The following is a 13448-nucleotide window of genomic DNA, read 5'->3' on the forward strand; positions in this document are numbered from 1 at the left end:
ATACTCTGCCAACTAAACCTCCTTTTTTATAAGCTGCATTTTGGTTTCTTTAACTAAACATCCGCTGAACATATACAAACCTTAACCTTCCCAGATGGTATTTGAAATAATTTTTAGCTTTATCAATTCTGTAATGTTTTCATTTTCATGTTTAGATCTGAAGAACAGTGTTGTTACTAAACTGTTTGTTTTAGTTAATTAAGTCATGATTATGGTATAAAATGGGCAAAGTTGCTCCTTAACATCAAATATTTTTAAACTATTGGCATTTAAAAGAGAATGTTTCCAAAACATGTACAGAATAGGACTGCACTGCATCAACACTATATCTTTCAGTCCTTTAGAGTTTCTGAAGTCATAGCTCTGAGAAATATTTCTATTTTGCTTTTTAAATTCTTAGTAGGTGGCAAAAGATGAGAAAGTATAGGAGCTTGAAGACCTCTTTTCTTTATCTATATTTTCATGTGATTGTTTCTTTACTTAGCCTGTAGTACTACTTTGTCTACATAAAGGCTTTGCAAGACTTAGTGTAGACATTGAAATAGTTATTGTCCATAGATACCAGATATAATGCTTGGCATTTTTTAGTGAATTACCTGTCAAATGTGCCTTTAGTATTTTTTACTTTCTGAAGCAATTGCTGTCTCAGCATGCATTGAGTATAGCACTAATAACAAAACCAACTTTTAAGGATCACAGTGAAGGTTTTTCTGATCTTGTATCCTGTTTTAGAGTGACCTCTTGGATACTGCTGGAAAGCTATAAAAACAAAACAAAACAAGCATAGAATGATTTTTCCTGTACTGTATCCTTGCAGATTTTGGTTTTGTGGCTTATAGAGAGGATATCTGCACTCTCTGGCCTTTGATGAGTATTTCTTCTGTGATTTCTATGACACTTGTCTCTCACAGTGTTTTGCACACTAAATAAAAGAGATATAATAAAGAAACAGTTTAATAATGCCCAGTCAGGCACTCTGGGATACGAAATACCACAAGCAACAAAACTACGCAAAATCCATGCCTTTGGGTAACTTTAAGGGATCAGAAAACATCGTTTGTATGGGTTTATATAGTACAATCAAGACTCTTCTTGACAAATTACAATTGTTAAGAGATTTAACAGACATTTTTTGCAGATACCAGATCATTCACATAGCTCTTGTTGGAGTCCTTTCCTTTCACATCATCTGCTTTGGAGAGAAAAGCAGAACTGTGTTATTCTGTGCTCTAAATTGGTGCAACTGGTATTGGCAGCAATATTATCTCTGTCTTCCTGTCTGGTAGAGAAAAGAGAATATTTTCATTCTTCTTTCCAACAGCATTCTGAGAACTCAGGTTCTTTTGATGAATAATTGGCTGTCTTGATGATCATACTACCAATTTTTACAATAAGATGCAAAGTCCTCAAAGGTTCAGTGGCTTTCTAGGATTTCATTGCTTGTTCAGGTAGTGGTGGTGTCCAACAGGCAGATACATCATTTGTAATTTGGTTGGGTTGAAGCATATAGAACTTTTGCAAAAGGTGCACTTGGTCTGTGTAAGCAAGTTATTCGCAACTTTATTTATCGTATAAAGGGTGCAAACATTCATGGGATGTTTGGTCAGCAGTGACAACATCCTTGGTAAAGATCTGTATTGCTTTAGAACTCTTTTTTAGAAAGATTGTACAAGCTGATATTTTTGTATTAAGAACATTTTAGGTCTGCTAATGAAATGAATTTAAATCAGTATAGGTTTTGTATGGTATCAAAGTACTCTTATCAATCCATGTATAATCAGTAAATTTACATTATGTTGGCATGTAATAGAGATTGTTATCTTGTATCAATTTTATTTCCATGTAAAATTTCAAAATCTAGAAGGTTGAGCTTTAAATTCAATGATGAAAACATTTACTAGACATTTTTAGATTATCTTTAGAAGTTGGTATCCAAACCCATCATGTATAGCATTGGGGAAAAAAAAAAATCCCAGGCATCCAAGAGCATTTTGTTGTGATTTTTCAAATTCATCAAATGAAAGCAGAAAGCTGTAATAAAAGCTGTCAGACTGTTTTAACTGCAGATTTTGTTGCTACTTACATTGCTTACTGTGCTGTGACAGATAGTGTTTATAGTTTTCAAACAATTCTGCAGTACTGTTTTTGCCAAGTGATAACTGTTTATCCTTGGAGAAATGTGGGCTCCCTGTATTCCACTAGAAATGATCTTTATCAATTAATGGTATTATTCTTGTTTGGTGTGCCTGACAACATCCTTCTGCACTCCCTGGCCTTCCTAAAGAAGAGAGTTTAAAGCTGCTCTACAGAACAACTCACCAGTCTTGTTTTGCTTTGTCCTACACATTGCTCTCATCAGTTGGTTATGAGTTGAATTCTGTCCAATTCTGGCATGTTTCTGAAATTCAGTTGGGATCTTTTTTGTTTGTAATGAAGGACTGTGCAGTGTTTTCCTATCAATCTGTACTCTTAAGAACTATTTGTAAATATAAAGGAAACAGTGTATGTGCTACAATGGATACAGACTTAGTGCATGCAAGCACATCATTACACACTTCAGTAGAACTTAAAGCAATTATGTTGTTTGTTTGCTAATGCTGTTGGGTGATTCTTTTTATGTGAAAGTCCTGAAGTCAGTAGATGTGCCAAAAGCAGGAACTGATACTTTCTTGCACAAGGAGAAAATGATCATGAAGATGCTTTAAGCATAAATTACCTGATTTTATAATGTCTTAGCTAACCATGTATCTTGAGTAATTACCAGCTCATTGTATCTGTTTTCTTTTACACCTGGAAACTGCTTCTGTAAATGAAAGAGCTCCTGTTTTTTATGCTTTTCTTTTGGTGATGCCACTGTGACCTATTAGCCTTTACTGAACATGTGAGAAGAAGTTATTTGTGACCTAAGCAATTACCCTTTCAACCTTTCCCTGTCTTTGGCTTGCAGGATATGCAAAGGGAATCAGTTTTTACCAAGTGTTAAACCTTGCCTATTGGCAAATGGTGAATACAAGTAGCTGGATTTTCTAGTACTGTAATCAAAGTACACTTTGATCAAATGCCATTTGTTTGCCACTAATACTTCAAACTGAGGGAAGAAAAGATTCACTGATCTGAATCCATGTCTTAGCCCTAGATGTTTAGAACACTAGGTGTAGTTTTAAAATCAGCTCAAGTAGGGATATTGGCAAGTCAACCGGTTTGCCTCTTCTTTTCCCTTTGTTAAGTGGTTTTGTCTATTCTTTGGATTACTTATAAGGAATCAAATGTAAATTCTCATTAGCTGTTGAAAACATCAGCAAAAACTGTAATTTTTTTCATGTTTGCTTGAGGGTTTTTTTTTTCTCCTTTTGATCAGGTACAAAGAAGGTGGTGAAGCTTTGTTAGTATTGCTTCCTTCAGAAGAAAAAGGCATGGTGGAACAGCTGGCACAGAGGAAAGTACCTATCAGTGAAATCAAGTAAGTGGCTAATGTCTGTTACTCAGCCTTCTTTCTGCAAGAGTAATGTGTGATGAGTCTGTGACAATCTTGATAAAGTGCTTTAATTGCCTGGAGCTGGACAAATCAAAGAAATGAATTAGTTTTGGTAGTGTTGTAGAAGGAGAAGACCTTGAGAGGTTACCTATTTTATTGCTGTTCCCAAAAGCAGGATGAGCTGCACAAATCATACTTATCAGATGCCAATTAATATATTCACAGTTTCCCAAAGAGACATCATCTGTACTCAGTTGTTACTACCATTAACATTTTTTTCTTCAAGTGTCTGATAAGACTTGTAAGTAATTTAAATGAAATATTTCTTTTGTCTTGTGCCAAGAATATATGGAATGCAATGTATTCTCTTACTCTCTGCAGCTACTTTTTATGTAATTGAACATGATAATGGCACTTTCTCTTTTGCAGATTAAACAATTACAATTTCTTTAATCTATCCCTGTATGTTTTCATTGGTGTTATCATTTTTGTTTCTCTTATCTGTTTTTTTCTTTAGCTCTAGACTATTTATCCAATTTGTCATGACCTTTCTGAATCAGTTAGTTGAAGGACAGGAAGTAAAAGATGGTCATTTTACATACTAAAAAGAGGTTTCCAAGGGAAACCTGTAAGGAGCTATCATATCCGTACAAATAGAACTGACTTTGAAGGAGCTGCAGAAGCATATAACAATGCCAGGTAAAAATAAAAAAGCATGCTTCCATTTAAAATGGAAGAGTAATGGATACGTATGTATTTTTAAATGCAGAGTAATGGATATGTAGGAAACACAAAAAACCTAACTGTAAAAATACTAGAAAACAAAAGATTACCATTGAAAAAATTGATGGTCATTTCTTATTTAGCAGCTATAAGTAGAAAGGAGTTTACTGTTTTTTCAGCCTGTCAATCTGATATTGAATTAAAAGAGAAAAGAGAATGTGAAGGAAATGCAAAAGAAGAATTGAAAACAAGCCAGATGATGTGATACGACCCCGACTCCATTTTTAACACTTAAAAAGGTCAGATCATACCATGCCAAAAATTATACAGCAGAGATAAAAGAAATCAGAGAATCATGGTAAGGTAGAAAATAAAAGTTTCTGTATGAGTGGGTATGAGCAGAAGTTTTACTTTGAAAAGTTGTGGCTTGCATGTGAAGATACAGATATCTAAGCAAAGAAGAGAATTAACTGTACTGAATTTCTCTGTAGAACAATTGTTTGTGAGAAGAAATTAGGATGAAGCTTTAGGTGGCTATTTACATCTCATTGCTTAATCTTCAGATTTGCTCAAAATGGACAGGTTGACATTTCTTCAGAGAATAGAAACATGCATGGATTTAAAGTGGAAACTTGGTGGATTTAAAGTTTAGTTTTACTTTTTAAAGTATTTTTGTTGTATAGGATATCCATTTCAAAGGCTCTTCTGAGCTGTATTTGTGACTGCTATTTCTGTGTAACAAACTGAGTACACAGCAGCTGGTGAAATAAATGCACCTTTTCTGGTCAAATACATGTATCAAATCCATGTAGGATGTGCATGAACTTCAAACACAAACAATTTTTGAAAACAGTGAAATAAGGACTAGAATGCAGTCCAGCAACTATTTAATGACAAGCCCAAACAAAACCTCATCAACCAAATGTGGATAATATCAGTAAAGAAACTGAAGTCTGATATTTTCTTTTTCCTTAAGCATCACAGTGCTTTAAAAGGATCTCTTGTATAACCACTGCAGTAAATTCTTTCTCTCTTTCCAAACTTCATCTTTTTCCTTCTTAAAATGGTAATTATTCAAGTAATTTATCTTATTTTATATCCAGCAAATAATGTCTGATCTCATGCACATTGTAAATATTTCCCCTTTCGTTGTTGGCTGACCTTTTAACTTTGTAAGTAATGGTGTCAATTGTTTGAACAACTTGTCAAAGGAAGTGGTAAAAAAATTCTTTAGGCTGTATTTATCCATGTAAATAGAAATCCATGTTTTTATACCGGGTCAATAATCCAATTTTAATAGGGCAAATATTTCACCCCTGGGCCTCTGGAGAGACATAAATAGCTGCATCTCTTAACATATATGTTGTTAATCTGATGTTATTTTAATGGAAAACTCTGCTTTTTTTTTTTTTTTTTTTTTTTTTTTTTTACCAAGCCACTAGGACATATGTATTGTAAATACATTTAAGTAATATTCTTAATTGGAATCATTATTGGAAAAGTCAAGGGTTTTGATTAATAATATATTTTAACAGCCTGTCCCAAAATCCAGTTTTACAGTCTACAAAACAAGCTAATAGAATTTGTAACATCATAATGAAGGGGAATGCTTTTACTTAGAATTGTCTGCCTAGTGTGTAAAGGTTTAGAAGACTTAGCATTGCCTTGTAAGAGGCTAACTAAAATCCTTAAAAAGTTATTCTTGTAATTACTTGTTGATTGCAAACCAATTTAATTCAAGAAGTTTTTATCTACAAATTTTCTCATGCTGTTTGCTTCCAGCCAGTTTCCCAGTTAATACAACCCCAGTGTGATTTGTCAATTAATCTACTGTTTAAGAAGTTGCATGAACCCATGGATGATGTTTCAGGTCTTGTGGTGAAGTCTTCTCGTTGTTGTTGTTTGTACTTACTCACCTAGGTATAGGTTCTTAAGAATTCTAGCTTGAGAATTAGAAGATAATGAGCATTGCTCACTGCTAGCAGAATTTAACTCTTCAAGTTTCTGGAATTCACTCTGGAAGCTTTTCTTCAAAGGCTTGTTTCTAAAGCATTGTGGTCTATTCAAGTGTTTGTTTTGCTGTTCTTATTAACCTGTTGTCTGGTATAGTGGTAATAAGAAGACTGTTACTTTTCTGATTTTGTATTTTTTTATTTGCAAACTATTTTTAATGTTCTTTATTTCATATAGACAGACCTTTTAAAACAGTTCCATAATTTGAAAGTAGAGAAAGGAAGGACTTTTCTGTTTTCCTTGATACCTGTTTGAAAGACTAGGGTTTAGGTTCTTTCCTTAATTTTCAATCTTAGATCTAAGCTGCATGTAAAGGTTTTCAGTAAACTAGTCCATTCTAATCAACACAAGCTTCCAATTTACAGGTACACTGCTTTTAACAGTACATAACTTCTTAATTGTTCAAACAGAGCAAGAGAGACTGCAAAATATGCAGTAATAAATATGATATCTTAGAGCATTCAAATATGGCAAAAAGGTACTCTGAAAGTAGTAAAAGGAGTCTGTAATCTCCAAGTTTTCCATTCAAGCTGTAAACTTAAATTATTTTTGATAGTATTTTGAAGTTACTTTGTCGCATCCAACTTTGTTGGGTAAAAAGAGCTTCTTCCTCAAGGGTTACCATAACAGATTTTGTGTCTAGAAAATTTTACCAAAGGAAGTGCAAGTGTATAGATACCCATGATGTAATATAGTTTTCTTTAATATTATGGCAGAAAAATGTGTTTTATGAGGAAAGCAGCAATAACAACAACAAAACACCTTTTTTTTTTCCTTCTTTTTTCTTTCTCACAGTGGATAATACTTGGATGTGTATTCCACATGTTGGTATATTAATATAGGGGATCTGTTAAAACTCACTGCCTCCCAGTTGCCATGGTTACTGTAAGACAATTCGCTGGTGTCACTATTCAGTGTGGTCATACCCCTGTGTGTGATCTGCTGGGGTGAGCCTTGCTTAGGTGCCAGCCCTTCCCTCTCCCTCCAGCCTTTGGGTAGTCTGTGTAACCACAGGGAGCCACGGTCCAGACTGAGAACACAGTGCAAAACCTGCTGCTGCTTGGAAGCTGGGTGGAATATGGAAACTGCTTTGCTACATCAGGGCAGCAGGGTCTTTTAGGTGGTTGTTGATCTTTTTTGGTTCAATTCTGTTTTGGAGAAGAGTAGGGAAAAGACAATGTCTAGTTAAAACAGTGCTTGTATCCTAGTATTAAAACCAGGGAAAATGAGAGGATATCAAACTGTGTATCAACCAGGAAATTTGGAGATTGCTGTCTGATCAATTCATAAGGTCAAGCAAGCTGGGTTCGTGTTTACATAATAGCACAGTCAAGTGTGGCCATTTATGCAACTTGTGGGGAAAACCATAGCTTCAGAAAGTTGTACTGCTCCTTAAAGGTAAGATGTGTGATCACAGAGTTGGAAAAAACCAATCTGCTTCAATGGCAGACGAGGTTATAAAATCCTCTTCTAGCCTTTGCCTAGTTGGTTTTAACTCACTGGTTCTTAGCCATTTAGGCAAGCTTGTAAGTTATGATGATTCATTTCAGTGTTTAGCTTTTAGATTTGCTTCTCCTAATAGTCACATGTATACAACTTATTGTAAAGTGTTTTATTTGTTCAAGAAGAAATAACATGCAAACTCATTAAAGCCAAAATCCAATTTAATAGTGGCCAGCTTTTTCATTCTTTAAATCTCAGCATGAGAGGATGATTATAGTGGGTGACTGTCATGATACGGTATTGGAGAAGAGAGAATTCAGTACTACTACTACTCTTTTTTTGATAGTGCTGCAAATCTGCTCATTCATTAACAAACACATAAGCTCAAAATGTGCCTGGAGTACCATGTTCTTTGTTGACATTGCTTAGATTTATGCCACAATATCTAGCCATGCTTTTAAATGTGAAGTATATTGTGGGTTTGTCTTTTTCAAACCCTTTCTTGCAAATTTCAATCAAATTACCCAAAATTTATATGCGGTCTACAAAATGTTGCTGTATTTTGTCTAGAATTGTTGTCTGTTATGCTTGGAGCCTCAATGACATATAGTCTGTTTTAAACAATGAATCATATTCCTACAACAATCAAGTCATAGAAAATAATGAGTAATAGCATGTCCAGGTGAAAATTGGAACTTCGTAAGCAGTTTGAGTTTGACAGTGGCAGCAGGGAGTAATTGGCAGTCTCAGCTACTCTTTGCATAGTGCTCCAAGGCCATTTTTACATTACTTAAAGATTTCACTAAGACCATGTTTCCCTGTTTTATGAGAATGTACAGCTGCCAGATGCTTTCCTGACACCAAATACGACATCTGTTGTTTCCTTCCCATTCTTAAAACCTGCTAATGCTGCTATGGAGGATAATTAAACTGATGAATCATATTTTGCTTCTGACTAAGCAGTGTTAGCTGTTGTATATTTGCTTATTTTCTTTAGGTCCTTACCAATTGCTCTTTTTTTTTTTTGTATCACGAAAAAGTTAATTTTTTAACTTTCTTCTTGGTCCCTTTGAATATGAGCACTGTATTTACATGGCCTGTTTGATAGGATTCTTTTTCCTTCATCTCAGAGGAGTTCTTGAGGTTAGATATAACTGTGACTCCAAGTGCTTTTACTTTCTCTAGTTGCTATGGAGCAAATTTCTTTTACCCAGCTAATTTATCGGAGTGCTTGGCCTCCCATGATTTGTGATTCTGGTGTGAGCTTGCACTGTGCTGTAGCTGTTGTTAGCTGGCTGATTGCAGCTGCCACTTTGAGTGGAGACAAGGAAAAAAGGCACTGGCTAATTTAAGGGCTTTGAGGTCATCTCTTTATAGCTTTCCCATAGCTTAGCAGCAATCTGGAATTTCTGGACTGTCTTACTACTGGTGTTCATATTAATTTTTTTATAACTCATGCTATCCTTTCTTTACTTTTTGTATCATTATCTTTCAAAGATTTGTTGGTCACTTTGTCCCCCACTCAGGATTTCACACTTCTTTTTTTCTGTCTTTTGCCTTTACATTTTTAGAGCCAATTATATGCTGTCTGGAAACTGGAACTCATGTATTTTGGTTTTCCACTAAAACTGTAGCTAATAGTGCTTGTGTGCACTGTAGTTTTCCCTTGGCTGTATCTGAACAGAGTGAAGAAATGGAAATTGTAAGGGAATTAAGTTTGATATCTGTTTTCATATTTAGTAAGAATAACCTCCCACCATGTTTGCTAGGTTGTATGATACACTAGGGTGGCAGTAGCAGCTCAAAAGTAGATGAGAAGACATCTGGGCAGATAAACTTGCTATAATGTAGGTATCACTTGAATAAGTTTAAAAATTCAGAATCTGGGAGATGACCTGTATATCTTTTTAGTAGGTTTAATGGCAATTTCTGTAGTGCAGTCAATATTCTTTATTTGCTTGAGAAGCTCTTAAATCTGTTTAATCTCAATGTCCTTTATTATTGCTCACCTGGCTATTCTTTGTAAGAAGGACTTAAATTTCAGTATTCCTGGCACAATGAATCTTACTTAAGCTTTTAAAAATGCTGACAATTTCATTATGAAGACTTTTATTTCAATATAAAGTAGTACTATAATTCATTATGCTGTTTCTGCATTTTTGCAATATTTTTATAAAATAAAGAAGTTATTTTCTGCTGATTTCTGCTTTACTTTGAAAGAAATTTCACCACCTTCTGTGAAAACTGTCTGAATAAAACAGCTGCTATTTGTCTTTTCTGTATTATTTGTTTGAGGTAATCTTCACCCTTAATATGGTTCCATTCTGTGCTGTGTCAGTGCTAATAGCTCTGTGCATATTAAAACAATGCAAAAGATGTGAAGATGCTCCTGAGAACCTAATAGGTGTTTATTTTGGCATGTTCTAATAATTAAAGCTTTTTCTTTTTTCCTTTTTTTTTTTTTTTTTCTTTTTTAATTAGAATTAATCCAGAAAAACTTACAGACATCCAGAAGAAGATGCAAGCGTTCTTAGCTCAAGATCAGGAGTTAAAAGAGAAAGCTCAAAGGGTAAGTCATCTGCTACACTATAATTCTTGGGGCATGTTAGTTGAATAGAACTGCTGTTTGAATAACTGACCAGCTCAGACATGTCTTAGAAGCAGTATTTGGAGCTGAAGAACCACCAGACATAATTAAGCACTTGGAGAATCTCCTGTATTAGGAGAGAAACATAAATTAGAGAGAACCAGAGTCTTCTGAGTGATGCCCAGTGACAGGAGAGGAGTCAACAGGCCTCTTCATACAGATTTCTATAAGAAAAGCTCAATTTAAACCCAGGAAAAGCCTTTCTTGTGAGAGTAGTTGAACACTAGAACAGCAAGACTGTGCAGTCTCCAAATGCTGGTTATTAAAAACTGGGTACCTTCCTGGGCATCCTGCCCTGGCTGACCTGGGCTTCAGCAGGCTCTTGGACTAGATGGTCTCTGAAGTTTCTTCTCAACTTCAACTACTCTGACTTCTTGAAAAGCTGATACAGAAAATTTCAAAATAATGCTACTAATAAAAAAGGTTATTTAAAAATAGCAGATCACATTACTTGACTTGAAAAGTTAGAAATATGAAACCATGTAGGCCTCAACATGCCCACCTTCATCAATCTTTCATTGTTATATATTGTCATATATGTCATATTGAATATATGTGACAATTGGTCCTTTCTCAGGGTAAAATCCAGTGCATTAAATTAAGCATTGTAACTTTTATGTAGATGTAAATGAGCAGCAAAATAGCTTAGAATAGCTCTTCCAGGTAAGGTGGAGAATTATGTGAATGGGTTCATGAATGGGATTTCTTTGCTATGCTGGTTAATGCTGGGCAATTCCATGGATAATATGTGAATTTTACCACGTGTTTATCAGGTTTGGGAAAGGTAGGGAAACTTCAAATAACTAAGTAGGTTCCTGGATGAAAATGAGCTTGGTTTTAAAAGACCCTTTCTGTGAAAGGTAGCCTGTGAAACATTTTTGGAAATTGTATTGCCTCTTGCCACCACTAAACATGTTTGCTGACCTTTCTCTGGTTTTATAATATTTTCAGGCCCTGAACTCTTTGGAATAAAGCTTAGTACTTGTTTTATTGAAGCACTGCAACATGTTGTTTTTCTGAGACTACTGGTTTGATTTTTTTTTTGTTGATTTTTTTGTTTTGTTTTGTTTTTTTTTTTTTGTTTTTTAACTGTGTATATCATTAGCATGTAAATTCTGTAATTGTATCAAGCCTCTTCAAAACTATACAAAATCAAAAACTCTAAGATGCAGGGAAACACAGTTGGAAGGATAATAGGCAAATCTTTCATGTCATTTTTTTCTTATATATGTAGGTCAAATTAAAGGAGTACAACCAAAGGCCACGTGGTGAGAAATCTAGAAATGCCAAAGCCTGAGAAATACATGGTTGCAGAGATTCTGGATTAGTGTTAATAACTTTTTATTTGTATGAACTAGTGTGGGCATTACTGACACTTCAAGGTATACTGGTAAACCTGAGTGGTAGGGTAAAATGAGAAGAGGATTGTGAAAGCTTAGAGAAGCCAAGAATTTTAGGCTTTCTGTTGAACTGGGATGTAAAATGAGTCAACTTGAAATATTTAAAACTCTAGGTGAGATTCATCTCACCTAGCTGTAGATGTCCTCTGTGAGTTAGTCTGCCTGAACTTTTATTTATAGCTGATAGGGTGGAATAAGCACTTCTACAATGCCTTCTGGCACAGATACCTTAAAACCCCTTTGGGATTGATGGATGAATGGTGGTTTCTTTGTGCTACAGAGATAGGCTGTGTGATGTGACCTATCTTGCAGGCCTGCAAGGGACACTTAGTGAGTCAGAGGAATTCCAGTCTTGCTTTCCTAAACAAGGAGATTTAAATCAAAGTGCCTGAGGAGCTCTGTGGGAGCTTTGTGAATAAAGTGTCTAAGGCAATGTTCCAAGGGAATGCTTTTAAAAACTATTTTTGGAGTTTAGGTATTCCAGGTTTTTGTAGTGCATAAAGCATTACTTGAAGCAGTGTGGAATGTCAGTGTAAGCTTCATCCTGGTGCTGCACAAACCAGAGGCACTGGTGACGTGTAACATTCACCTCCAGCTGCCATGGGAAGTTGCAGTTACACCAATTTATGTCAGAAGTGACAGAGCAGCTGGGGGAGGATGAGAGTAGGAGGAATCCAGCATCATATTTCTTGGAATGAAAACACCAACAAACCTCTGTTTCTGCCTTTGGCTTTTTAAAATCTCTTAGAAGGCAGAGAAGGATCATTCTGAATTGAGCAGAAGAAGATAATGATAAAGTTTCATAAAAAGCCAAGAATAAAATCAGACATGGGCTGTCTGTATTGCAGATACATACTTAAACTAGTTTTGAAAAATTTTAATTGCCATATAATTTCTCTTTCAGGCCATTTTTGTTGCAGTTTTTAATTTGTGGATAGCAGAGAAGTGTCATTTTTGCAGGCAAGCTGTAAATACATTCAGCTTTTGAAAAACTGGAAGTATGGACAAATGGCTTATCACAGAAGTGTCCCTCCCAAGGGTTAACTGTCAATGTTCAGACATACTATGCAAATATGCCCAAGCAGTCTCACATGTCAGTGTGAATAAAACAATAAAATTAATGCAAATGAAGTCCTTGGATCCTTATGTGAAGTGCTGGATTTCTCAGAGGCATGAGTGTTATTTTGTCTAGCCTGTCTGTTGCAAGCCACCACGTTCTTGACATTTGTAGTGTGAAAAATGAAATCCCAACCTGAATGGATGAGGTAGCAGTGAAACAGCACAGCTATGCACAGAAGTTCAGGTAGGATGGTACTCTGTCACCATGTGTTGAGGGCATGAGGCCTAAATTATTGTGTCCTCTAAGCTTGTTGATTTACTTCAAGGTGCTTTTACTTTCTTTGAAAATAGAAAGTTCTTGATTACTAATTGCTTCAACAAACTTCATGGTTCATTTGGTAGGACATGGCTCCCCTGCTGTTGCTTGGAAAGACAGTTTCAATCAGATTGAGGCTCCTTTGAAACCTTTGCTATTTTTCACATGGACTGATGCTGCCTCTTGGCATTTCTTGTAATTTTAATATTTAATATGTCAGTTTAGCCAGTTCTGGAAAACAGTTTAAAAAAAGAATCTATTTTTCTTGCTAGTTTGAATGTTACTGTGGCACTGAAGTGATGTGTGTCCATGAAATTCTTTATCACACCCACAGGGATGTGCAGGGTGTTACAGCCTGAGATTCCAGCCACA

The 13448-nt window shown here is 35.3% G+C and overlaps 1 protein-coding gene across 1 annotated transcript in view; it reads left to right on the forward strand.

Moving 5' to 3' along the window:
• The window catches only part of DDX10 (DEAD-box helicase 10), a 154511-nt gene that overhangs the window by 21085 nt on the left and 119978 nt on the right, over positions 1-13448 (forward strand). Inside the window, exons 10-11 of the mRNA XM_056492541.1 lie at positions 3359-3460; positions 10136-10223. Coding sequence (XP_056348516.1) covers positions 3359-3460; positions 10136-10223 — 190 coding nt within the window. The remainder of the gene's footprint in view (positions 1-3358; positions 3461-10135; positions 10224-13448) is intronic.

This window comes from Oenanthe melanoleuca, chromosome 1 (genome assembly GCF_029582105.1).
Source record: "Oenanthe melanoleuca isolate GR-GAL-2019-014 chromosome 1, OMel1.0, whole genome shotgun sequence".
In the NCBI taxonomy this organism is placed as follows: Eukaryota; Metazoa; Chordata; class Aves; order Passeriformes; family Muscicapidae; genus Oenanthe; species Oenanthe melanoleuca.